The sequence below is a fragment of the Schistocerca serialis genome, chromosome 4 (assembly GCF_023864345.2).
Source record: "Schistocerca serialis cubense isolate TAMUIC-IGC-003099 chromosome 4, iqSchSeri2.2, whole genome shotgun sequence".
Lineage (NCBI taxonomy): Eukaryota > Metazoa > Arthropoda > Insecta > Orthoptera > Acrididae > Schistocerca > Schistocerca serialis.
This window is the reverse complement of record NC_064641.1, coordinates 679,610,542-679,635,283: the sequence shown is the minus strand read 5'-3', so window position 1 is coordinate 679,635,283 and position 24,742 is coordinate 679,610,542. Positions and strand designations below refer to the sequence as shown.

At 44.5% G+C, this 24,742-nt stretch overlaps 1 protein-coding gene across 6 annotated transcripts in view; it reads right to left on the bottom strand.

Annotated features, from left to right (window-relative positions):
* The window catches only part of LOC126473165 (DNA ligase 3), a 651,156-nt gene that overhangs the window by 67,868 nt on the left and 558,546 nt on the right, over positions 1 to 24,742 (bottom strand). For all 6 annotated transcript variants that reach the window (XM_050100039.1, XM_050100044.1, XM_050100043.1 and 3 more), the window contains one exon: positions 4,053 to 4,128. In XM_050100039.1, the coding sequence (XP_049955996.1) occupies positions 4,053 to 4,128 (76 nt within the window). The remainder of the gene's footprint in view (positions 1 to 4,052; positions 4,129 to 24,742) is intronic.

Genomic DNA, 24,742 nt, shown 5'->3' with positions numbered 1-24,742 from the left:
TCGCCCGTAATAGTTGCATGTGAAGTGCTCCAGATGCCTACCACTAAACCTCTAATCCGAAATTATCGAATCTTTCTCTTCGTTATGCGTATTATCTTGCAGATATCCACGTGTAATAATAGCTGCCATTTATCACAGCAAATTCAAAGTTGGTTCAAAAAAATGGCTCTGAGCACTATGGGACTTAACATTGGAGGTCATCAGTCCCCTAGAACTTAGAACTACTTAAACCTAACTAACCTAAGGACATCACACACATCCATGCCCGAGGCAGGATTCGAACCTGCGACCGTAGCGGTCGTGCGGTTCCAGACTGAAGCGCCTAGAACCGATCGGCCACACAGGCCAGCCTCAAAGTTGGTGCAAGTCTTTACGTTTTCCAGGACTAATCTCGTTTCCAGTTGTGATCTTGCACTCTTTTATACCTTTCATGTAAATCCGACACCAGTGGAAAGATCACATATGTTGATGTGTGAAAGAAAAAATCTTTCAACTCATCTATAGATGTGGAACGGTTAGGCAACTTCTAAATCGGTAACGACTGACACAATGTTCCAGAATAAGGAGTCAAACTGATTCTCCACTTCCGGTCACATGCAATAATTTTACACTAAAGAAAGTTGTAACTAAAGATATCATAATGTATGGGTTACATGAATATTTTCTCCTAGCGATAGAGGCAGCAGTCACAATTTCTGCAATTTCTACTCTACACAATAATATAGATTTCGAAACTCTACAAGTCATCTGCTAATGATGATTGTCATAATTTGACTTGCAGTGTCCTTACTCAACAGTAACCCACTTTCAGCTATGTATCACATTGTCAGTAGATTGCACTCAAAATTAATAATGGCCTATTTGAATAACGATTTCATATGCAACTTCATATATTCGACTAGCCTTTTCCCCATGGCTGCACTCACGAACGCGTTCGACAAACATCTCCTCCCCCCCCCCCCCCCTTGTGTACACCTCTTCCTACTCCCATCTCTCTCCCTACCTTGTCCTCGCACCTGTATATGTCCATTTCCTCCTCCCCACTCCCTCTGTTCTCCCTTTCTTCCTTCTCTCTTTGCCCATCTCTTCCCACCTCTCGCCAACAACGCATTCCTCCCCTTACAACACTACCCCCTCCTCTGTCCATCTCCTCCGCCCCGTCTTTGTTTTCCACTCACTCACTAGCCCTCTGTACCTTCCCCCTGCCTCCTCCATCTCCCCTTCCTCCTCCTCTCTCTGACAATCTCCTCCATCCCTCTTTCTGTTGTACTCTCCACATCCCTCTCTCTGTCTATTTACTCCTCCCCATTCTCTCTGTGCACTGTGCAGCTCACCAGCTCACTGTTGTCCTCTCTCTATATCACATCCTCACCTCCCTCCCTCTCTCTCTCTCTCTCTCTCTGTGTGTGTGTGTGTGTGTGTGTGTGTGTGTGTGTGTGTGTGTGTGTGTGTGTCAATCCTCCCTGCCTCCCCTCTGCCCCTCTGTCTGCCCATCTCCTACAAAACCCCTTTTCTCTGTCCATCACAGTCTGCCTCGCCATCTTCCCCTAACCATCTCCCCCTATCCCCTTTTTTGTGTCCAACACCCACCTCTCTGCACATCTCCTCCTCTCCCTCTCCTTGTCCATCTCTTCCTCCCTTCTCTATCCCAATCCACACCCTCCTGCCTCCCCTCTATGTCAACCATCCCCCTGCCAAGCCTATACACACATCTAAACCCTGAAAGCCACTTCCACTACACTGTAATGCTTTCTTTTGTCCCTGACATGTAGGTTGCCCTGCAAAGCAGATCGATAAGGTACACCGACACTCCTCCAACACAACACATCTGTTGTGTAAGGTGGCCCATACCTCTGGACTGTAAACACTATTTCTTGCCTCTGAGATGTAGTCTGCACTGCAAGGTATGTCGATTACCCAAGCTGATTCTGTTCCCACATAACATAACTGTAATGCAGGGCAGCCTATGCCAAATGCTTTCATATTATCATCATTAAGCTGAAGGAAACAAACAGACTGAATGTTTTGTAAATGACTGATGTATGTTAACTCAAGAAAAAAATTCTAAAATAAGTGACTTTGGCCAAGCTTTATCGAAGTTATCAACATTTTCTTAATACACTAATATTAAAACATGCAGTTAATATACACGGTGTTTCACTAAATGTGTTTGCCTCTTTAGTTACGAAGTAACAGGCGACGGAAATATTTATTGTGGAAGGTCACTATAAGAAACGTTACACTGTCTGTGGAGCTATGAACTTAGTTCATAGTGGCATTATCCAAAGAGTTACAGCAAAAAGATACAATTTCTTAAATAGAACAATAGTTGTTTCTATCATGCACTGGAATCAGTAACACCAACTGTGTATAGATCAATTTAAATTACATTCCTATCACTTTTAGTCTGGGAGCTACAACCCTTTAAAGTTTCAGGGGCTGATACCACACGCTGTACATAATACATGGCTGTGTGGTGGGTGATGGATGTTCTGGCGGTGGGGAGTTGATTTAAATGAGATGTTCACATGTGTGTCCATGTTCCTGAATGCACAATGCAATGCGCCTTCTAAAGGATCTGCGGACGAGATGTAACATCGCCGGTGTCACGGAGCAACATGCGTCCTCGATGCGCCGTTTCAGATCATCTGGGGATGTGGGCTCAGTGACATAAACACGACCCTTTAGATATCCCCCCAAAAATGAATCTAATGGTGTTAAATCGGGCACCTTGCGGGCAGTGAATGAGGACCATGGCGCCCCAACCACCTTCCTGCAAACCTGTTGTTTAGTTCTTCCACAACAGCACGCGCAGAATGGGCTGTGTGACCACCGTGCTGAATCCACATATGGATACTCGTGTGTAGACACACATGTTTCAAGGAGACCACCCAAACTGTCGACTATAAACGCGCGATATAACTCAGCTGTCAGTGTACCTGGGAAGCAGTGTGGACCGATGAATTCATGCCCAAGGATTCCACACCATACATTAATAGACCACCTACGTAGACGGTCGACAGGTCGGACCCACCGAGGATTGTCTACGGCTCAGTAGTGCAAGTTATGGCGACTCACTGCACCATAATTTGTGAACGTGGACTCATCAGAGGACATAACACCTTGTAAAGACTCCAGCGTGAAATTACGCATGGCCCATTCACAGAATGTAGCTCTCGCACGGAAATTGTTCCCATGCAGCTGCTGGGTCAGTGACAGGCAGTACGGGTGAAACCTTTGACCGTGTACTATGCGCCACACAGATGTGAGACTGACACCGGCGACTACAGTAACGGCTCGTAAGCTGACATGAGGATCGTGGTGTACTGCAGCTAAAACAAACACCTCCGTCTTCTCACTTCTTGCAGTTCTTCGTCTGTTAATGCGGCGCATTACAAAGCTGCCTGTTCTCTTCGCTTAGGATATCTCACGGCGTACGCCATGGCCGCTTCAGTGGCATCGTGTCGGCACTCGCCGAGCATCAGCAACATGTCAACGTTGTTCGTGTATGCAATCTTCATCAGATGCCAGTAACTGTGGTATATTGAGCCCCATTTGTTTGTGTGGCTCGAACTGTCGGGTATACGGCCGTGTGCGGCATTCTAACAGCGCATCGAGGAAGCTTCTCGCTCCGCGACACCGGCGACGTTACAACTCGGCCGCACCACATTTAGAAGGCGCATTGCGTTATGCGCAGCGTTTGTGGTATCTGCCCCTGAAACTTTGAAGAGTTGTAGCTCCCAAACTAAAGGTGATAGGAATGTAATTTAAATTGATGTATAAACAGATGGTGTTACTGATTCTAGTGCATAATAGACACAACTATTGTTCCATTTAAAAATTGTATAATTTTGCTGTAACTCTTTGGATAATAACACAATAAACTATATTCATAGCTCCGCAGGCAGTGTAACGTTTCTTATGGTGACATACCGCAGCAAATATTTTCGTCGCCCATTAATTCGTAACTTACAGAGGCAAACACATTTAGTGAAACACCCTGTATATATGGTACAATACTACAATAGAATCAGTGCACATTGCGTACTCACCGGTCGCTTGGCAGTGCCTTTAGGATGCAACACATGCGTGCTGTCATCTACAGAAGTGACCACAGTTCCACCATATCTAAAATCTAGGTCAGGAAAAATACAAAACACAAGCACAAACGGCACTTGTGACAGAGTTGTTAAGCAACTTCGATCTCTGTCATGTACTGAAAATACATTTAATTCCATCTCAGACCGTACAAGCATCATGAAACGACTAAACGTTGCTGATCTGTAGATTATAGTCGAGCAGTTACCTAGTGTACAGAATACGTACACCGCATTTTAGGAAAGAGGAACGCACTTCTTGAACATAAAGGCATTTGCTTGACTTATAAAAATACTTCTACCCCAACAAAACAAAAAAGTAATTGAAGAGAATGGTTATTTTAAGAGTAAACGAGAGATAAGGCGAGGTGGCGGAATGGTTAGCACATTCTCATTCGGGAAGAGCGGGGTTAAAATCCCCTTCTGGGCATTTGTAATTACGTTTTTTATGGTTTCTCTAAATCGATTAACGCGAATACCGGAATGGTGGTCCTGAAGAGGGCATGTTCAAGTTACTATCACATCCTTTGTTCCGTCTTTGATGATCTTGTTGTCGATGGGACGTATAACCCATTCTTCCTTGGTAGGCAAAACATAAAGGTGAAAAAAATGTCTACTAGCGATAACACCTCGTGGAGTGCAGACCGGTATCAGAAGTTGAAAAAAGATTATTCTGTACTCTAATTAGTTCTGTCTAACGACAAGGTGCTCAGAAAATTATATCGATCCTGAGGCAGTGAATTTTGCAGCAACCGACATACCCGATAATGCAAGTGAAAAATTACTCAGAATAGAAGTGCAAAATTAATGGAAGGTGTAAGATAAGTAACAGTACTGTGAATAGACAGACGCTGCAACAAAATAATAATGCAAGTAAAGCACATACGCGAAAACATCACAGAAAGAGGCGTTGAAGGAGAAATGGAAGACTAGACATACATATAATGGGAACGGAGCGCATTTATTTAGTGTTACAACTGTTTTCGTGCGGAAAAAAGAACTGCCTTTAAATTGAAAATAATTTCTTTACACCAAAATGCGTCGAAACAACACTGACATATACAAGCATAACGCTCATTTCATTACCTAAATATGTTATTTACTCTCACTCACTGAAGTCTTCACTTGCTTATAGTAAGTTACAGTGCTCACATGTAACATTCTGTTTCGTTATAATAAAACTTAATTGACAGTTCGCAATTCATGGTTGAGAGATGATGGGTAGCCACTTCTGAACTAATCTTCCAGGCTTGTGTGCCCACGTTAGAAACAACTAAGCCACTTAATCACAATGTCACATTTCGCATTTTAAAACTACTTGTAGCAGAAAATTTTCTGAAGCAAGAAGCGAAATACTGCGTTCAGATTGGAATATATCTCGCAAGAATAAGCTCGACGCCAATGGTAGCGGCGGATTTACTGTCGTCAAAAACCCTATATGGCTGAAAGTATGCATCCAATGTGGGTGATATATCGTGGTAACCGAATTTTATAGAAAATCTGCGTTAGGAGCTGCAGGGGGAGGGCGCTTCGGAGAAAATTTGGAGAATATTGCGACTAAGTTTCCAGGTCATGCTACTGTAACAGGGATTACTTCTCGAAGCTGTTATTTTCGACGGAAAAAGTTTGTATGAGATTTGTTAGTCCACGTCACACTTCAGCGTCAGCATGCTCTGTACCAAATACCACGAAAAAACTGTAAAACATGTCGAACCCATTCGTATAGTTTAACTTGAGGGTGAAGTTAACATTCATTCGCAACAGAAGTGTTGTGACTTGGCAAGACAGCCAAGCCACTATGAGAGGAAGCCGAAAGGCACGCGTTTAAGCTCACGCAGGCTGGCGTGAGGTCTGGAACAGTTAAAGGAGTTCAGTCTAGTAAAAAAAGTACGTAGCTTCTGGAATACTTAACTTTAATCCATAATTGGTAAACATCGGTCTGACGGTACATGCATCACAAGATAAATAGCAAATGATAATGGCGCCTTGCTAGGTCGTAGCAAATGACGTAGCATGAAGGCTATGCTAACTATCGTCTCAGCAAATGAGAGCGTAATTTGTCAGTGAACCATCGCTAGCAAAGTCGGCTGTACAACTGGGGCGAGTGCTAGGAAGTCTCTCTAGACCTGCCGTGTGGCGTCGCTCGGTCTGCAATCACTGACAGTGGCGACACGCGGGTTCGACGTATACTACCGGACCGTGGCCGATTTAAAGGCTACCACCTAGCAAGTGTGGTGTCTGGCGGTGACACCACAAGAAGCACATGTCACGTGCCAGTTTCTAATAACACACGAGCATATGAGCAATATCACATAGAGACCTATACTGAGGTGACAAAAGTCATGGGATACCGATATTCGCATACACAGATGACGATAGTATCTCATACACAATAGGAATGAAAGGGCAGTGCGTCGTCAGAGCTGTCGTTTGTACTCAGATGATTCACGTGAAAACGTTTCCGACGTGATTCGCACGACGGGAATTAACGGACGGTGAACGCGGAATGGTAGTTGGAGCTAGACGAATGGAACATCCCATTTCGTAAATCACTAGGGCGTTCAACACTCCGAGATTCACAGTGTTAATACTGTGCCGAGAATGTCGAATTTCAGACATTACCTCTCGCCACGGACAACGCAGTGGCCGACAGTGTTTGCAGCGTTAGCATAGAGTTGTCGGTGTTAGCAGACAAGCAACACTGCGTGAAATAACCGCAGAAATCAATGTAGGACGTACGACGAACGAATCCCTTAGGACAGTGCGGCGAAATTTGGCGTTAACGTGCTGAGGCATCAGACGTTCGACGCGGCGCTTTTGCTAACAGAACGACGTCACCTGCAGTGCCTCTCCTGGGCTCGTGACCATATTGGTTCGACCTTAGACGGCTGGAAAACTGCGACCTGGTCAGATGTTTCCCGATTCCAATTGGTAAGAGATGAAGGTAGGATTCCAGTGCGGTGCAGACCCATGCAAGCCATGAACGCAAGTTGTCAACAAGGCACTGTGAAAGCTGTCGGTGGCTCCAGTTTGCGGGATGTGCTTTCATGGGGCTGACTGGGTATTCTGGTCCGACTGAACCGATCATTGACTGGAAATGGTTATCTTCGGCTATTTGGAGACCATTTGCAGCCATTCATGGATTCCATGTTCCCAAACACGGATGTCATGTCACGGGGAAACACAATCGAGAGGTCAGTTCGTGCAAACAATCCTGCACCGGCACCACTTTCGAAATCAGAGGCAGCATGGCTCAATATTTCTGCAGGAGACTTCTGGTGACTTGTTGAGTCGATGCTATGTCGAGTTGCTGCACTACGTCGGGCAAAAGGAGGCTCACACGATATTACGAGATATCGCATGACATTTGTCGCCTCAGTGTATGTTATTAACTTATAGATATATCTTACTCACACGCTTTAATGTGGTAAGGACCTAAGTAACCTCCTTATTACTGCCCATAGATCAACGCTTTATTGAGACTACCGAACGGTGTTACAGAGATGATCTGTCACGTAAGTTGAAGAAGGTGAACAAACTCTGTTAAGAAATCATAAAATTATAGATTTGAAAGATGCGTCCTACATGATCGGAACAGCATGGGACATTGTAAAGGAACAGAATTGGAAAAAAGCCTGGAATAAAATTTTGGATCCAGAGCAAAACTCCCCAGGTCAAATTGAAAATGACGGAAAGAATGATATGTCCGAAATGCCCAGTGTGCTAAAAAAATTCGATTGTCATGCATGTCAGGAAAAAGACGATCAAGAATGGAAGAGTGTCGACGACTCAGATCCAGGGCAACAAATCATGTAGGATTGCGAAATTGTAAACCTTGTCCCTGGTGAAGATGACGCCCAAAGCATCTCATCAACTAGCAGCCCAGAAAAAGAAAATGAAGATCTATCGGCTGCTTCTGAACTTTTGCTTGTTTAGAAACTGCCTTGCGATTGTACGAAATTCAAGATGAGAGTGACCAGTAGCAGATAGCTGTCATCAAAAATGTGAATCACTTAGCTGCTCGTAAGTGGATGGGCTTGCTTAGACAGACCAAAATTAAAGTTTTCTTAAAGCGTTAATTCCATGTTTATGTACTGTACACGAAAAATGCATTTCTGTTTCCGATGCTGTACTACATATGTTCCTACTGTACTAGCCTCTGTAACAATAAAAGAGATTAATGTTGTTATAAATATATGTAGTTTTAAATAGTAAATTGGTAAATAAAGGCAAACAGTTCAGTTTTTCGAATAAACCGTTTTTCCGCACATTCATGTCCCCTAATTGGTTCGGATAATCAAGACTCCTGACATGAATAATTACAGATAGCCGTACCGTAGGTGCAACCACAACGGAGGGGTATCTGTTGAGAGGCCAGACAAACGTGTGGTTCCTGAAGAGGGGCAGCAGCCTTTTCAGTAGTTGCAGGGGCAACAGTATGGATGATTGACTGATCTGGCCCTGTAACACTAAACAAAATGGCCTTGCTGTTCTGGTACTGCGAACGGCTGAAAGCAAGGGGAAACTACAGCCGTAATTTTTCCCGACGACATGCAGCTTTACTGTATGATTAAATGATGATGGCGTCCTCTCGGGTAAAATATTCCTGAGGTAAAATAGTCCCCCATTCGGAACTCCGGGCGGGGACTACTCAAGAGGACGTCGTTATCAGGAGAAAGAAAACTGGCGTTCTACGGATCGGAGCGTGGAATGTCAGATCCCTTAATCGGGCAGGTAGGTTAGAAAATTTAAAAAGGGAAATGGATAGGTTAAAGTTAGATATAGTGGGAATAAGTGAAGTTCGGTGGCAGGAGGAACAAGACTTTTGGTCAGGTGATTACAGGGTTATAAATACAAAATCAAATAGGGATAATGCAGGAGCAGGTTTAATAATGAATAAAAAAATAGGAGTGCAGGTTAGCTACTACAAACAGCATAGTGAACGCATTATTGTGGCCAAGATATACACAAAGCCCATGCCTACTACAGTAGTACAAGTTTATATGCCAACTAGCTCTGCACATGATGAAGAAATTGATGAAATGTATGACGAGATAAAAGAAATTATTCAGGTAGTGAAGGGAGACGAAAATTTAATAGTCATGGGTGACTGGAATTCGTCAGTAGGAAAAGGGAGAGAAGGAAACATAGTAGGTGAATATGGATAGGGGGGAAGAAATGAAAGAGGAAGCCGCCTTGTAGAATTTTGCACAGAGCATAACTTAATCATTGCTAACACTTGGTTCAAGAATCATAGAAGAAGGCTGTATACCTGGAAGAATCCTGGAGATACTAAAAGGTATCAGATAGATTATATAATGGTAAGACAGAGATTTAGGAACCAGGTTTTAAATTGTAAGACATATCCAGGGGCAGATGTGGACTCTGACCACAATCTATTGGTTATGAACTGCAGATTAAAACTGAAGAAACTGCAAAAAGGTGGGAATTTGAGGAGATGGGACCTGGATAAACTGAAAGAACCAGAGGTTGTACAGAGTTTCAGGAAGAGCATAAGGGAACAATTGACAGGAACGGGGGAAAGAAATACAGTAGAAGAAGAATGGGTAGCTCTGAGGGATGAAGTAGTGAAGGCAGCAGAGGATCAAGTAGGTAAAAAGACGAGGGCTAATAGAAATCCTTGGGTAACAGAAGAAATATTGAATTTAATTGATGAAAGGAGAAAATATAAAAATGCAGTAAATGAAGCAGGCAAAAAGGAATACAAACGTCTCAAAAATGAGATCGACAGGAAGTGCAAAATGGCTAAGCAAGGATGGCTAGAGGACAAATGTAAGGATGTAGAGGCTTATCTCACTAGGGGTAAGATAGATACTGCCTACAGGAAAATTAAAGAGACGTTTGGAGAGAAGAGAACCACTTGTATGATTATCAAGAGCTCAGATGGCAACCCAGTTCTAAGGAAAGAAGGGAAGGCAGAAAGGTGGAAGGAGTATATAGAGGGTTTATACAAGGGCGATGTAATTGAGGACAATATTATGGAAATGGAAGACGATGTAGATGAAGATGAAATGGGAGATAAGATACTGCGTGAAGAGTTTGACAGAGCACTGAAAGACCTGAGTCGAAACAAGGCCCCCGGAATACACAACATTCCATCAGAACTACTGACAGCCTTGGGAGAGCCAGTCCTGACAAAACTCTACCATCTGGTGAGCAAGATGTATGAGACAGGCGAAATACCCTCAGACTTCAAGAAGAATATAATAATTCCAATCCCAAAGAAATCAGGTATTGACAGATGTGATAATTACCGAACTATCAGTTTAATAAACCACAGCTGCAAAATACTAACGCGAATTCTTTACAGACGAATGGAAAAACTGATAGAAGCCGACCTCGGGGAAGATCAGTTTGGATTCCGTAAAATTGTTGGAACACGTGAGGCAATACTGACCCTACGACTTATCTTAGAAGAAAGATTAAGGAAAGGCAAACCTACGTTTCCAGCGTTTGTAGACTTGGAGAAAGCTTTTGACAATGTTGATTGGAATACTCTCTTTCAAATTCGGAAGGTGGCAGGGGTAAAATACAGGGAGCGAAAGGCTATTTACAATTTGTACAGAAACCAGATGGCAGTTATAAGAGTCGAGGGCTGGCTCTGAGCACTATGGGACTCAACTGCTGAGGTCATTAGTCCCCTAGAACTTAGAACTAGTTAAACCTAACTAACCTAAGGACATCACAAACATCCATGCCCGAGGCAGGATTCGAACCTGCGACCGTACCGGTCTTGAGGTTCCAGACTGCAGCGCCTTTAACCGCACGGCCACTTCGGCCGAAGAGTCGAGGGGTATGAAAGGGAAGCAGTGGTTGGGAAGGGAGTGAGACAGGGTTGTAGCCTATCCCTGATGTTATTCAATCTGTATATTGAGCAAGCAATAAAGGAAACAAAAGAAAAGTTCGGAGTAGGTATTAAAATCCATGGAGAAGAATAAAAACTTTGAGGTTCGCCGATGACATTGTAATTCTGTCAGAGACAGCAAACGACTTGGAAGAGCAGTTGAACGGAATGGACAGTTTCTTGAAAGGAGGATATAAGATGAACATCAACAAAAGAAAAACGAGGATAATGGAATGTATTCGAATTAAGTCGGGTGATGCTGAGGGAATTAGATTAAGAAACGAGACACTTAAAGTAGTAAAAGAGTTTTGCTATTTGCGGAGCAAAATAACTGATGATGGTCGAAGTAGGGAGGATATAAAATGTAGACTGGCAATGGCAAGGAAAGCGTTTCTGAAGAAGAAAAATTTGTTAACATCGAGTATAGATTTGAATGTCAGGAAGTCGTTTCTGAAAGTATTTGTATGTAGTGTAGCCATGTATGGAAGTGAAACGTGGACAATAAATAGTTTAGACAAGAAGAGAACAGAAGCTTTCGAAATGTGGTGCTACAGAAGAATGCTGAAGATTAGATGGGTAGATCACATAACTAATGAGGAGGTATTGAGTAGAATTGGGGAGAAGAGGAGCTTGTGGCACAACTTGACTAGAAGATCTTCCCCGAGGTCCGCTTCTACCAGTTTTTCCATTCGTCTGTAAAGAATTCGCGTTAGTATTTTGCAGCTGTGGTTTATTAAACTGATAGTTCGGTAATTTTCACATCTGTCAACACCTGCTTTCTTTGGGATTGGAATTATTATATTCTTCTTGAAGTCTGTGGGTATTTCGCCTGTCTCATACTCACCAGATGGTAGAGTTTTGTCAGGACTGGCTCTCCCAAGGCCATCAGTAGTACTAATGGAATGTTGTCTACTCCCGGGGCCTTGTTTCGACTCAGGTCTTTCAGTGCTCTGTCAAACTCTTCACGCAGTATCTTATCTCCCATTTCATCTTCATCTACATCGTCTTCCATTTCCATAATATTGTCCTCAATTACATCGCCCTTGTATAAACCCTCTATATACTCCTTCCACCTTTCTGCCTTCCCTTCTTTCCTTAGAACTGGGTTGCCATCTGAGCTCTTGATAATCATACAAGTGGTTCTCTTCTCTCCAAACGTCTCTTTAATTTTCCTGTAGGCAGTATCTATCTTACCCCTAGTGAGATAAGCCTCTACATCCTTACATTTGTCCTCTAGCCATCCTTGCTTAGCCATTTTGCACTTCCTGTCGATCTCATTTTTGAGACGTTTGTATTCCTTTTTGCCTGCTTCATTTACTGCATTTTTATATTTTCTCCTTTCATCAATTAAATTCAATATTTCTTCTGTTACCCAAGGATTTCTATTAGCCCTCGTCTTTTTACCTACTTGATCCTCTGCTGCCTTCACTACTTCATCCCTCAGAGCTACCCATTCTTCTTCTACTGTATTTCTTTCCCCCGTTCCTGTCAATTGTTCCCTTATGCTCTCCCTGAAACTCTCTACAATCTCTGGTTCTTTCAGTTTATCCAGGTCCCATCTCCTTAAATTCCCACCTTTTTGCGGTTTCTTCAGTTTCAATCTGCAGTTCATAACCAATAGATTGTGGTCAGAATCCACATCTGCCCCTGGAAATGTCTTACAATTTAAAACCTGGTTCCTAAATCTCTGTCTTACCATTATATAATCTATCTGATACCTTTTAGTATCTCCAGGATTCTTCCAGGTATACAGCCTTCTTCTACGATTCTTGAACCAAGTGTTAGCTATGATTAAGTTATGCTCTGTGCAAAATTCTACAAGGCGGCTTCCTCTTTCATTTCTTCCCCCCTATCCATATTCACCTACTATGTTTCCTTCTCTCCCTTTTCCTACTGACGAATTCCAGTCACCCATGACTATTAAATTTTCGTCTCCCTTCACTACCTGAATAATTTCTTTTATCTCGTCATACATTTCATCAATTTCTTCATCATGTGCAGAGCTAGTTGGCATATAAACTTGTACTACTGTAGTAGGCATGGGCTTTGTGTATATCTTGGCCACAATAATGCGTTCACTATGCTGTTTGTAGTAGCTAACCTGCACTCCTATTTTTTTATTCATTATTAAACCTGCTCCTGCATTACCCCTATTTGATTTTGTATTTATAACCCTGTAATCACCTGACCAAAAGTCTTGTTCCTCCTGCCACCGAACTTCACTTATTCCCACTATATCTAACTTTAACCTATCCATTTCCCTTTTTAAATTTTCTAACTTACCTGCCCGATTAAGGGATCTGACATTCCACGTTCCGATCCGTAGAACGCCAGTTTTCTTTCTCCTGATAACGACGTCCTCTTGAGTAGTCCCCGCCCGGAGATCCGAATGGGGGACTATTTTACCTCAGGAATATTTTACCCGAGAGGACGCCATCATCATTTAATCATACAGTAAAGCTGCATGTCCTCGGGAAAAATTACGGCTGTAATTTCCCCTTGCTTTCAGCCGTTCGCAGTACCAGCACAGCAAGGCCGTTTTGGTTAATGTTACAAGGCCAGTTCAGTAAGTCATCCAGGCTATTGCCCCTGCAACTACTGAAAAGGCTGCTGCCCCTCTTCAGGAACCACATGTTTGTCTGGCCTCTCAACAGATACCCCTCCGTTGTGGTTGCACCTACGGTACGGCCATCTGTATCGCTGAGGCACGCAAGCCTCCCCACCAACGGCAAGGTCCATGGCCATGGTTCATGGGAGGGGGGGAGGGGGGGAGGGGGGGGAGGGGGGGGGGGAGAATAATATATACAAAAACAAAAAACAAACTGAGGATGTATTAGACGGTCTTAGGAAATATAAAGGCACAGGCACCAGAAAGGTAGTTCTGACGTTGCGTTTGATAATGGAAGCAAGACAAGAAAAATAAAGACACGTTCACAGGGTTTGTCGACCTGGAAAAAGCGTTGGACAATATCAAACGGTGCAAGATGTTCGAAATTCTTAGAAATACGGAGGTAAGCTATAGACGGGTAATATACAACATGTACAAGAGACAAGAGGAAACAATAAGAGTGGAAGACCTAGAACGAAGTGCAAGAATTAAAAAGGGAGTAAGACACGGATGTAGCTTTCACCATTACTGTTCAATCTGCACATCGAATAAGCAATTACGGCAATAAAAGAACGGTTCGAGAGTGGATTTAATATTCAAGGTGGAAGGACATCAACGATAAGATTCGCTGATGACATAGCTATCTCCCGTGAAAGTGATGAAAAATTACAGGATCTGCTGAATGGAATAAATAGTCTAATGAGTAAAGTAAATGGACAGATAGTAAATTAAAGAAAGGCGAAAGTAGTACGAAGTAGCAGAAATGAGAACAGCGAGAAAGTTAATGTCAGGTTTGGTGAAACCGAAGTAGATGAAGTTAAGGAATTCTGCAAACTAGGCAGCAAAATACACAATGACTGACGGGGCAAGCAGGACATAGGAAGCAGACTAGCACTGGCAAAAAGGGTATTCCTGGCCAAGAGTAGTCTACTAGTATCAAACATAGGCCTTAATTTGAAAAAAAATTATTTGAATAAACGTTTGGGGCACAGCATCGTATGGTAGTGAAACATGCACTGTGGGAAAAACGGAACAGAAGAAAATCGAACCATCTGAGATGTGGTGCTACAGATGAATGTTGAAAATCAGGTGGACTGTTAAGGTAAGGAATGAAGAGATACTTCGCAGAATCGCCGAGGAAAGGAATATAAAGAAAACACTGACATGAAGAAGGGACAGGATGGTAGAACATATGTCAAGACATCATGGAATACCGTCCACTGTTCTAGAGGGAGCCATAAGGTGTATGGGAAGACAGGGATTGAGATACATCCAGCAAATAATTGAGGACGTAGGTTGCAAATGCTGTTCTGAGATGAAGAGGAATTCGTGGAGGACCTCATCAAACCAGTAGGAAACTTGATGACTCAAAAAAGACTCCATCGTACTTCGTCCCATATGCGGCTTGCGAAATGATCACAACGTGAAAAACAGATTAGTGCACATACGAAGGTTTAGCGTCAGTCGTTCTTCCGTGCACCATTCGTGAGTGGAATAAGAGAGGGCGAAATAGTGACAGATACGGTAAGATACGTATCGTAAGATGAGTCGCAAGGCATCGATGTAGGAACAGGTTAGTCGCACACCTAAGGAAGATTGTCTTTTTCCTTTAGAGTCATACCAAACGCTACCCCGTGCTGCGGTGTTGGCTGGGAGACAGGATGGTACAAAGGGCAGGGCCCGGCGTTTAGCGCGCAGCGCGCAGAGTGCGAGGCGGGGGCAGCTGAGGGCCCGCCAGAGGCGAGTGCAGCCTCGAGGGCCCTCGGCGAAGTGGAGGACCGCCGGGGCGGAAGGCCACGGCCGGCGCGCCGGGGAGCGCGATGCGGTCTGCAGCCGGCGGAGGTCCCAAGGCAAGGCCTGAAAGGGCACTGGAAAGGGCTACAGAAGCTGCGCTGGCCCACGAAAAGACCTGCTCGCCAATACCTGCACCACTGCTCTGCAGATCAAACCAGTTCGACTTAAGCCCGTACCAGCGCCAGCACCACCACGAACAACAATAACAACAACAACAACAACAACAAAAGACTTTTTACTTGGGCTCCGACAAAACTATCACCTTCCGTTCGTCTTGAAATTGCCCGTGGAGGAAGCCTCTCCATGCAATAAGTTAATAGCTCATAGTTCGAGGAAGGAACGAAATTTCATATTCCAAAGCAGTTACGTGCGGCGATGTCTGATGGAAGACTGTGTGGTTAGGTGGTCGTACAGTAATTAAACTTCCTTCGACAGTTTCCCGGGATGTTTTTTTCTTTTTTCCTTTTTGCATGTAGGGATTAAAAGTGGTTACATACGTACATACACACACACACACACACACACACACACACAACGCGCAAGGAAAGGTCACAATACCAAAAAATAATTAGTGTAGAGTAATGAAATTTCGGAAATACACTACTGGCCATTAAAATTGCTACACCACGAAGATGACATGCTACAGACGCGAAATTCATCCGACAGGAAGTAGATGCTGTGATATGCAAATGATTATCTTTTCAGAGCATTCACACTAGGTTGGCGCCGTTGGCGACACCCACAACGCGCTGACATGAGGAAAGTTTCCAACCGATTTCTCATACACAAACAGCAGTTGGCCGGCGTTGCCTGGTGAAACAGTGTTGTGATGCCTCGTGTAAGAAGGAGAAATGCGTACCATCACGTTTTCGACTTCGATAAAGGTCGGATTGTAGCCCATCGCGATCGCGGTTTATCGTATCGCGACATTGCTGATTGCGTTGGTCGAGATCCAATGACTGTTAGCAGAATATGGAATCGGTGGGTTCAGGAGGGTAATGCGGAACGCCGTGCTGGATCCCAACGGCCTCGTATCACTAGCAGTCGAGATGACAGGCATCTTATCCGCATGGCTGTAACGGATCGTGCAGCCACGTCTCGATCCCTGACTCAACAGATGGGGACGTTTGCAAGACAACAACCATCTGCACGAACAGTTCGACGACGTTTGCAGCAGCACGGACTATCAGCTCGGAGACCGTGGCTACGATTACCCTTGACGCTGCATCACAGACAGGAGCGCCTGCGATGGTGTACTCAACGACGAACCTGGGTGCACGAATGGCAAAACGTCATTTTTTCGGATGAATCCAGGCTCTGTTTACAGCATCATGATGGTCGCATCCGTTTTTGGCGACATCGCGGTGAACGCACATTGGAAGTGTGTATTCGTCATCGCCATACTGGCGTATCACCCGGCGTGATGGTATGGGGTGCCACTGGTTACACGTCTCGGTCACCTCTTGTTCGCACTGACGGCACTTTGGACAGTGGACGTTACATTTCAGATGTAATACGACCCGTGGCTCTACCCTTCATTCGATCCCTGCGACTGTAGGATAATGCACGACAGCATGTTGCAGGTCCTGTATGGGCCTTTCTGGATACAGAAAATGTTCGACTGCTGCCCTGGCCAGCACATTCTCCAGATCTCTCACCAACTGAAAACGTCTGGTCAATAGTGGTCGAGAAACTGGCTCGTCACAATACGCCAGTCACTACTCTTGATGAACTGTGGTATCGTGTTGAAGCTGCATGGGCAGTTGTGCCTGTACACGTCATCCAAGCTCTGTTTGACTCAATGCCCAGGCGTGTCAAGACCGTTATTACGGCCAGAGGTGGTTGTTCTGGGTACTGATTTCTCAGGATCTATGCACCCAAATTGCGTGAAAATGTAATCACATGTCAGTTCTAGTATAATACGAGGGCAGTTCAATAAGTAATGCAACACTTTTTTTTCTGAAACAGGGGTTGTTTTATTCAGCATTGAAATACACCAGGTTATTCTCCAATCTTTTAGCTACACAACACTATTTTTCAACGTAATCTCCATTCAATGCTACGGCCTTACGCCACCTTGAAATGAGGGCCTGTATGCCTGCACGGTACCATTCCACTGGTCGATGTCGGAGCCAACGTCGTACTGCATCAATAACTTCTTCATCATCCGCGTAGTTCGTCCCACGGATTGCGTCCTTCATTGGGCCAAACATATGGAAATCCGACGGTGCGAGATCGGGGCTGTAGGGTGCATAAGGAAGAACAGTCCACTGAATTTTTGTGCGCTCCTCTCGGGTGCGAAGACTTGTGTGAGGTCTTGCGCTGTCATGAAGAAGGAGAAGTTCGTTCAGATTTTTGTGCCTACGAACACGCTGAAGTCGTTTCTTCAATTTCTGAAGAGTAGCACAATACACTTCAGAGTCGATCGTTTGACCATGGGGAAGGACATCGAACAGAATAACCTCTTCAGCGTCCCAGAAGACTGTAACCATGACTTTACCGGCTGAGGGTATGGCTTTAAACTTTTTCTTGGTAGGGGAGTGGGTGTGGCGCCACTTCATTGATTGCCGTTTTGTTTCAGGTTCGAAGTGATGAACCCATGTTTCATCGCCTGTAACAATCTTTGACAAGAAATTGTCACCTTCAGCCACATGACGAGCAAGCAATTCCGCACAGATGGTTCTCCTTTGCTCTTTTTGGTGTTCTGTTAGACAACGAGGGACCCAGCGGGAACAAACCTTTGAATATCCCAACTGGTGAACAATTGTGACAGCTCTACCAACAGAGATGTCAAGTTGAGCACTGAGTTGTTTGATGGTGATCCGTCGATCATCTCGAACGAGTGTGTTCGCACGCTCCGCCATTGCAGGAGTCACAGCTGTGCGCGGCCGGCCCGCACGCGGGAGATCAGACAGTCTTGCTTGACCTTGCGGCGACGATGACACACACTTTGCCCAACGACTCACCGTGCTTTTGTCCACTGCCAGATCACCGTAGACATTCTGCAAGCGCCTATGAATATCTGAGACGCCCTGGTTTTCCGCCAAAAGAAACTCGATCACTGTCCGTTGTTTGCAACGCACATCCGTTACAGACGCCATTTTAACAGCTCCGTACAGCGCTGCCACCTGTCGGAAGTCAATGAAACTATACGAGACGAAGCGGGAATGTTTGAAAATATTCCACAAGAAATTTCCGGTTTTTTCAACCAAAATCGGCCGAGAAAAAAAATGTATTGCATTACTTATTGAACTGCCCTCGTATATTTGTCCAACGAATACCCGTTTATAATCTGCATTTCTTCTTGGTGTAGCAATTTTAATAGCCAGTAGTGTACATCTCTCTAGGCTACATATTTAAGTGATAAACATTTCAAGATCACACGTTGATGAAAGCACGAGATAAGGCAAGGCAAACTTGAAATGCTGGTACATTACTAACTAGTGTAGCCGCCAGACTGTTGAATGCAAGCATGCAAATCTGTATGCATTGTTGTTGTACAGGTACCGGATGTCAGTTTGTGGGATGAAGTTCCATGTCTATTGCACTTGGTCGGTCAGTAAACGGACGGTTAACGTTTGTAGTGGATAACGCTGTATTTGTAGTCTGATATGTGCTCGATTGGAGACAGATCTGATGATAGGGCAGGCCAAAGCAACATGTCGACATGTCGTAGGGCATGTTGCATAACAACAGCGGTATGTGCGGGAGCGTTATCCTGTTGGAAAACTCCCGCTAGGATGCTGTTCATGAATGGCAGCATAACACGTCGAATAACCAGACTGACGTACAGTTTTGCAGTCGAGATGCGTGGGATAACCACGAGAGTGCACCTGCTGTCATACGAAATCACTCTCAGACCACAAGTCCAGGTGTAGGTCCGGTGTGTCTGGCATGCAGACTGGTTAGTTGCGAGCCTTCAATTGGACTCTTCCTCACCAATACACGGTTATCACAGGCACCGAGGAAGAACTAGTTTTCATCATAAATCAACAGACCTCCACCCTTCCCTCCAATGTGCTCTCCCCTGTCTCCACTGTAGTCGTAAACGGCGGTAGTTTGATATTGATGGCATGCACGGTACAGGGAGTCTTTTGGAGTTGTCATTGAAGTAACCGATTTGTAACAGTTGACCTGTGTCACTTTGACACCAACTACTGCTCAAATACACACATAAAAAACAGTTTCGCATCACCACGTTTCCCAGAACTCCTGAAGATAGACGTTGACAGTGGATATTGTATCACAGACACAATCCCTTTGACTGTTCAGACATGTCACTAAATCCGCCCAAAGATATATACAACCATGCATGAGCAGCGCCTATCAAACGAAGGGACGTGTTGTTCAAATGGCTCTGAGCACTATGGGAATTAACTTCTGAGGTCATCAGTCCCCTAGAACTTAATACTACTTAAACCTAACTAACCTAAGGACATCACACACATCCATGTCCGAGGCAGAACTCGAACCTTCGACCGTAGCGGTCTCGCGCTTCCAGACTGACACGCCTAGACCCGCTCGGCCACACCGGCCGGCGGGACGTGTTGTCTGTAGTTTAACCATGTCTAGACAGTCAATACCGCGGTTCGATCGCGTTCGCAGTATTACTTTGTGCCAGGAAGCGCTTTCAACAAAGGAAGTGTCCAGGTGTCTCGGAGTGAACCAAAGCGATGTTGTTCGGACATGGAGGAGATACAGAGGGAAGGACTGAAACTGTCGATGACATGCCTCGCTCAGGCCACAGAAGGGCTACTACTGCAGTGGATGACCGCTCCCTACGAATTATGGCTCGGAGGAACGCAGACAACAACGCCACCATGTTGAATAACGCTTTTCGTGCAGCCACAGGACATCGTGTTACGACTCAAACTGTGCGCAATAGGCTGCATGATGCGCAACTTCATTCCCGACTTCCATGGCGAGGTCCATCTTTGCAACCACGACACCATGCAGCGCGGTACAGATGGGCCCAACAACATGCTGAATGGACCGCTCAGGATTGCCATGACGTTCTCTTCACCGATGAGCGTCACATAGGCCTTCAACCAGACAATCGCCGGAGACGTGTTTGGAGGCAACCCGGTCAGGCTGAACTCCTTAGACACACTGTCCAGCGAGTGCAGCAAGATGGAGGTTCCCTGCTGGTTTGGGGTGGCATTATGTGAGGCCGATGTACGACGCTGGTGGTCATGGACGGCGCCGTAACGGCTGTACGATACATGAATGCCATCCTCTGACCGATAGTGCAACCATATCGGCAGCATATTGGCGAGGCATTCGTCTTCATGGACGAAAATTCGCGCTCCCCATCGTGCACATATTGTGAATGAATTCCTTCAGGATAACGACATCGCTCGACTAGAGTGGCCAGCATGTTCTCCAGACATGAACCCTATCGAACGTGCCTGGGATAGACTGGAAAGGGGTGTTTATGGACGACGTGACCCACCAACCACTTTGAGGGATCTACGCCGAATTGCCGTTGAGGAGTGGGACAATCTGGACCAACAGTACCTTGATGCACTTGTGGATAGTATGCCACGACGAACACAGGCATGCATTAATTCAAGAGGGCGTTCTACTGGGCATTAGAGGTACTGGTGTGTACAGCAATCTGGACCACCACCTCTGAAGGTTTCCCAGTGTGGTGGTACAACATATAATGTGTGGTTTATATGAGCAATAAAAAGGGCGGAAATGATGATTATGTTGATCTTTATTCCAGTTTTTTGCAAAGGTCCCGGAACTCTCCGAACTGAGGTGATGCAAAACTTGTTTTGGAGTGTGTAGCTGCTTCAGATGCAATACGATGCACCAGACCCATACACCGAACACGGTGGTTCTCCCGGTCGGGAGTATCACGTGACCGTCCAGAGCCCGGTCTTCTTGCGACCATACATTGTCGCGACCACTGCTGTCTACAGTCATCAACAGTGGCTATATGACTGCCTAGTCTTTCCTCTGTATAGCCCTATTACACGACGTCGCTCAAACTTAGTCACGTGCTAATAGTGGCGTCTTTCTCGCCTTAAAGGAATTCTTGACTAAGATCAACTTACCACGTTCAGTCTCAAAGGTAACTAACGCTCAAGCCCGTTATAGCGTGTATTTAAAGCAAACCTAATTTGCATCCTCATAGTGGCGCTATTAGCGACAGGTGCGAAATTTGAATAGACATCATCTTTCAGATGTTGAAACACACCTACCAACTTCTGCTTATACCGCTCAACTCCCACTTGGTGTCAGGATTTTTTCCATGAGGATCTAGAGTGTCTGCCCTTACAGATATCAAGCCCATTCTCTCTGGTGTTTCGGCAGATATTTGCAATTTCGTTTCTGCATTGTGTAACTGGAGTCAGCCCAAATAAATACTGCTCGCCACGTCTTTCAGAGACGCCCAGTGTCAACATGAACGTCGCTTTGTTTCCATCTTATATGCTCATTGGACAGAGCCTTCCAAAGTAGACTAGTTCGATATTCATTTTATCGATAAGTATTAACAGGGACAGTAAAACAAGAATACAGCGAGTCACTAGCGCTGCATGCTTGGCGGTAGAAGTCAGCGCGGACCAGGACAGTCTTGCCGCTGGTGATTCTTCGAGTTTTACTGCCCCGGTAATACGTACCGACACAGCGAATATCGACCCAGGCTAATCTGGAACCGCTCTATCGAATGGGCATGTAAAACTCCACTTTAAAAATTATTTTGTTTGTAACAGGTAACAAACCAACGCTTTCCCCCGACACTGGACGTCGCATGAAAGACGTGATGAGCGCTATTTGTCTGGACTGAGTCCAGATACACAATGCAGAAACGAAATTGCAAATATCTGCTGAAACACCAGAGAAAATGCTCTTGGCAACTCTTAGAAGAGACGCCTCATGTAACACATTGTCATATGTCTCACGCTCACGAGTGGGACAGCTGAAGAATTTATTTGTATCTGCAGAAGACGGAAAGACAAAAATACTGCATATCCAAAATCACTAGAATAAGCTTTTTCAAATTTCATTTAATGCACAGAAATAATTGTTTTTCATTTATTTTGTACATATAAATGTGTCTAATTTGCATATGTGTACCCACTTATAAAAAAGAAAAGACACTGCAACACATGCCGGGCACAACTAGTGAGAAATAAACACTAATGACCAAGTTTCGTATTATTTATCCTATTCTTTTCCACGTCTAAATACTTATACGAAATATTACGCTGTCCGCAGTTTTTGTTCCCAGACGTAGACATAAATTAGGTTGTATCGCCTCATGTGACCTTGGTATCGGAAGGAGATTCAGTTCCAAATCAGGTGTAAAGTGCGTCTGAGGAAGATCAGTCTTCTGATGTCCGAAGGTCTTACGTCAATCTGCAGTGGCTACTCGTTAAGCCGTACAGATCAAAGGAGACGGTGTTCACGTGCTCGTCGTTTCGCACCCTGAGGCAATCGTGTCCCCTCCTGATAACAGAGACACAAAACTCCGGTAGTTCTGTTTCCTAATGAGATCTAACTAGCTCCGCATGGCTCATTAAAATTATGAAAAATAACGCCGAAAGCGCACACAAAGGAAAGGACACGTGGCGCCCCAACGCTACCGGTGCTGGGACGTTAACAAGCCGCTGCAACAGGTGGATCGAAGGCGTCCAGGTAATCACTGCGTCTAGTTACTGTCGTCCTAATGAAGTCACCCGAGACAGGCGCTAACAGCCAGCAGTCACCGAAAGTAACGCACCATCTCTCGCGATACAGTCGGCAGGGGCGTTATTAACAGTTAATAGGGAGTAGAAATCAGACGACAGTAACTCAAAGATAATTACAGCACGGAGAATCCCAGGGCAAGCGTTAACAAGAAGCAGATCACTCACTGATTACGTAACATTCACTCCCTGTATGATTGCGAAATACATCAAAAATATTTTTTCTTCCTTATTCTTATTTCGATTTCCCACAAGGGAGCGCGATGGTAGCGGATACAACCGACGTCTGCCAAGCTGTTACTTCTTTTACAAAGTTGTACTGCATAAGAGAATCAAGAGATTATTTCGTGTTAAAATACTATACGTACACGACAGTTTCACATATTCTCAATTCAGACCAATCATTTACTGGTAGTTAATAATATAAAGGGGTGACGATGACAGCGCTCCGATTTCGTAATGATTGTGCCAGTAATGTACGGAAAACAGCTAAGTTCGTATTAAAAGATGTAAAATCGTTTAGAATAATTGGATAATGAAGAACTGCGTGTGGCGTAGCTTATATACTGAACGCGAGCATTTTTACTACAGAAAAACGATGGGAAACATATGTATAACTGTGGGATAGAGCGTTGTAGGCTATGTCTGGTAGGAAAAATATATATCAGTACTAATTTGATGGTTAGGAAGTGGAAGCTCGTTGAAGTTCCGGAGGGAGAGCGTGGAGCGTGGAGGAAGAAAGGAAGGTAGATTAGGTTTAACATCCCGTTGGCATCAACGTCATTAGAGATGGAACAGAACTCGGAATGTTTCATGGATGAGGAAGGAAATCAGCCGCAACATTTCAAAGCAATCGTATCAGCATTTGCCTGGAGCGATTATGGGAAATCACGGAAAACCTGAATCAGGATCGTCGGGCGCAGATTTGAACCGTCGCCCTCCCGAATGCGAGTCCAATGTGCTAAGCCATGGCGGTGCATGCAGAGTGGGATATGAGTGTAGTGGCACAGCTTAGGTTTAGTTACAGGTAGGATATTGGGATCTGTGAGCGGGGTTTTCCTTTGATGTACTGGATTCGCCTATGCACAAGGAAAAAGAGGTGTAGGAAATGGATGAGTTTTTACAGGACGAGAGATGGGAAGGGCAAGATGGGTGCATGCGTTTCTACTATTTTAAAAGATCTATAAAATTTGGAGGGGAACGGGATGGGGCAGAGATCCAGGCGACATTAGAATATGTTTGTATGGAAAGAATGAACCATTTATGGGTGCTGATGAAGGTAAAAGGATGTAGGTCCCAGAAAAGGCTTGTAAGTAGTTTTAGTCACTTACGCGTTTTGTGGTGGCTGGTCAGGAAGTGTGCATTTCAGCTTAGTTTTCCGTCAAGGATTAGCCCCAAGTATTTTATTGAGTTATTAAGACATTTTATTTCAATTAAAAGCTTTTTGCTACACTGTTTATTTATTTATTCGCAGTGATAAAAGTTACACGACGAACTCGTTTCGGCGATTTGCCAGTATCAAGTGTACCTGCGAAGATGGTATAACAGGTATAATATTGTTTCTTACGTCTATGTTAATGTCTACATATGGCATCTTACGCTTACGTCTTAGGTGGTATGTCGTGGTCCTGGGAGCTTAAATGTCTGTTACCATTTTTTTTAATACTGCATCATGTTATTT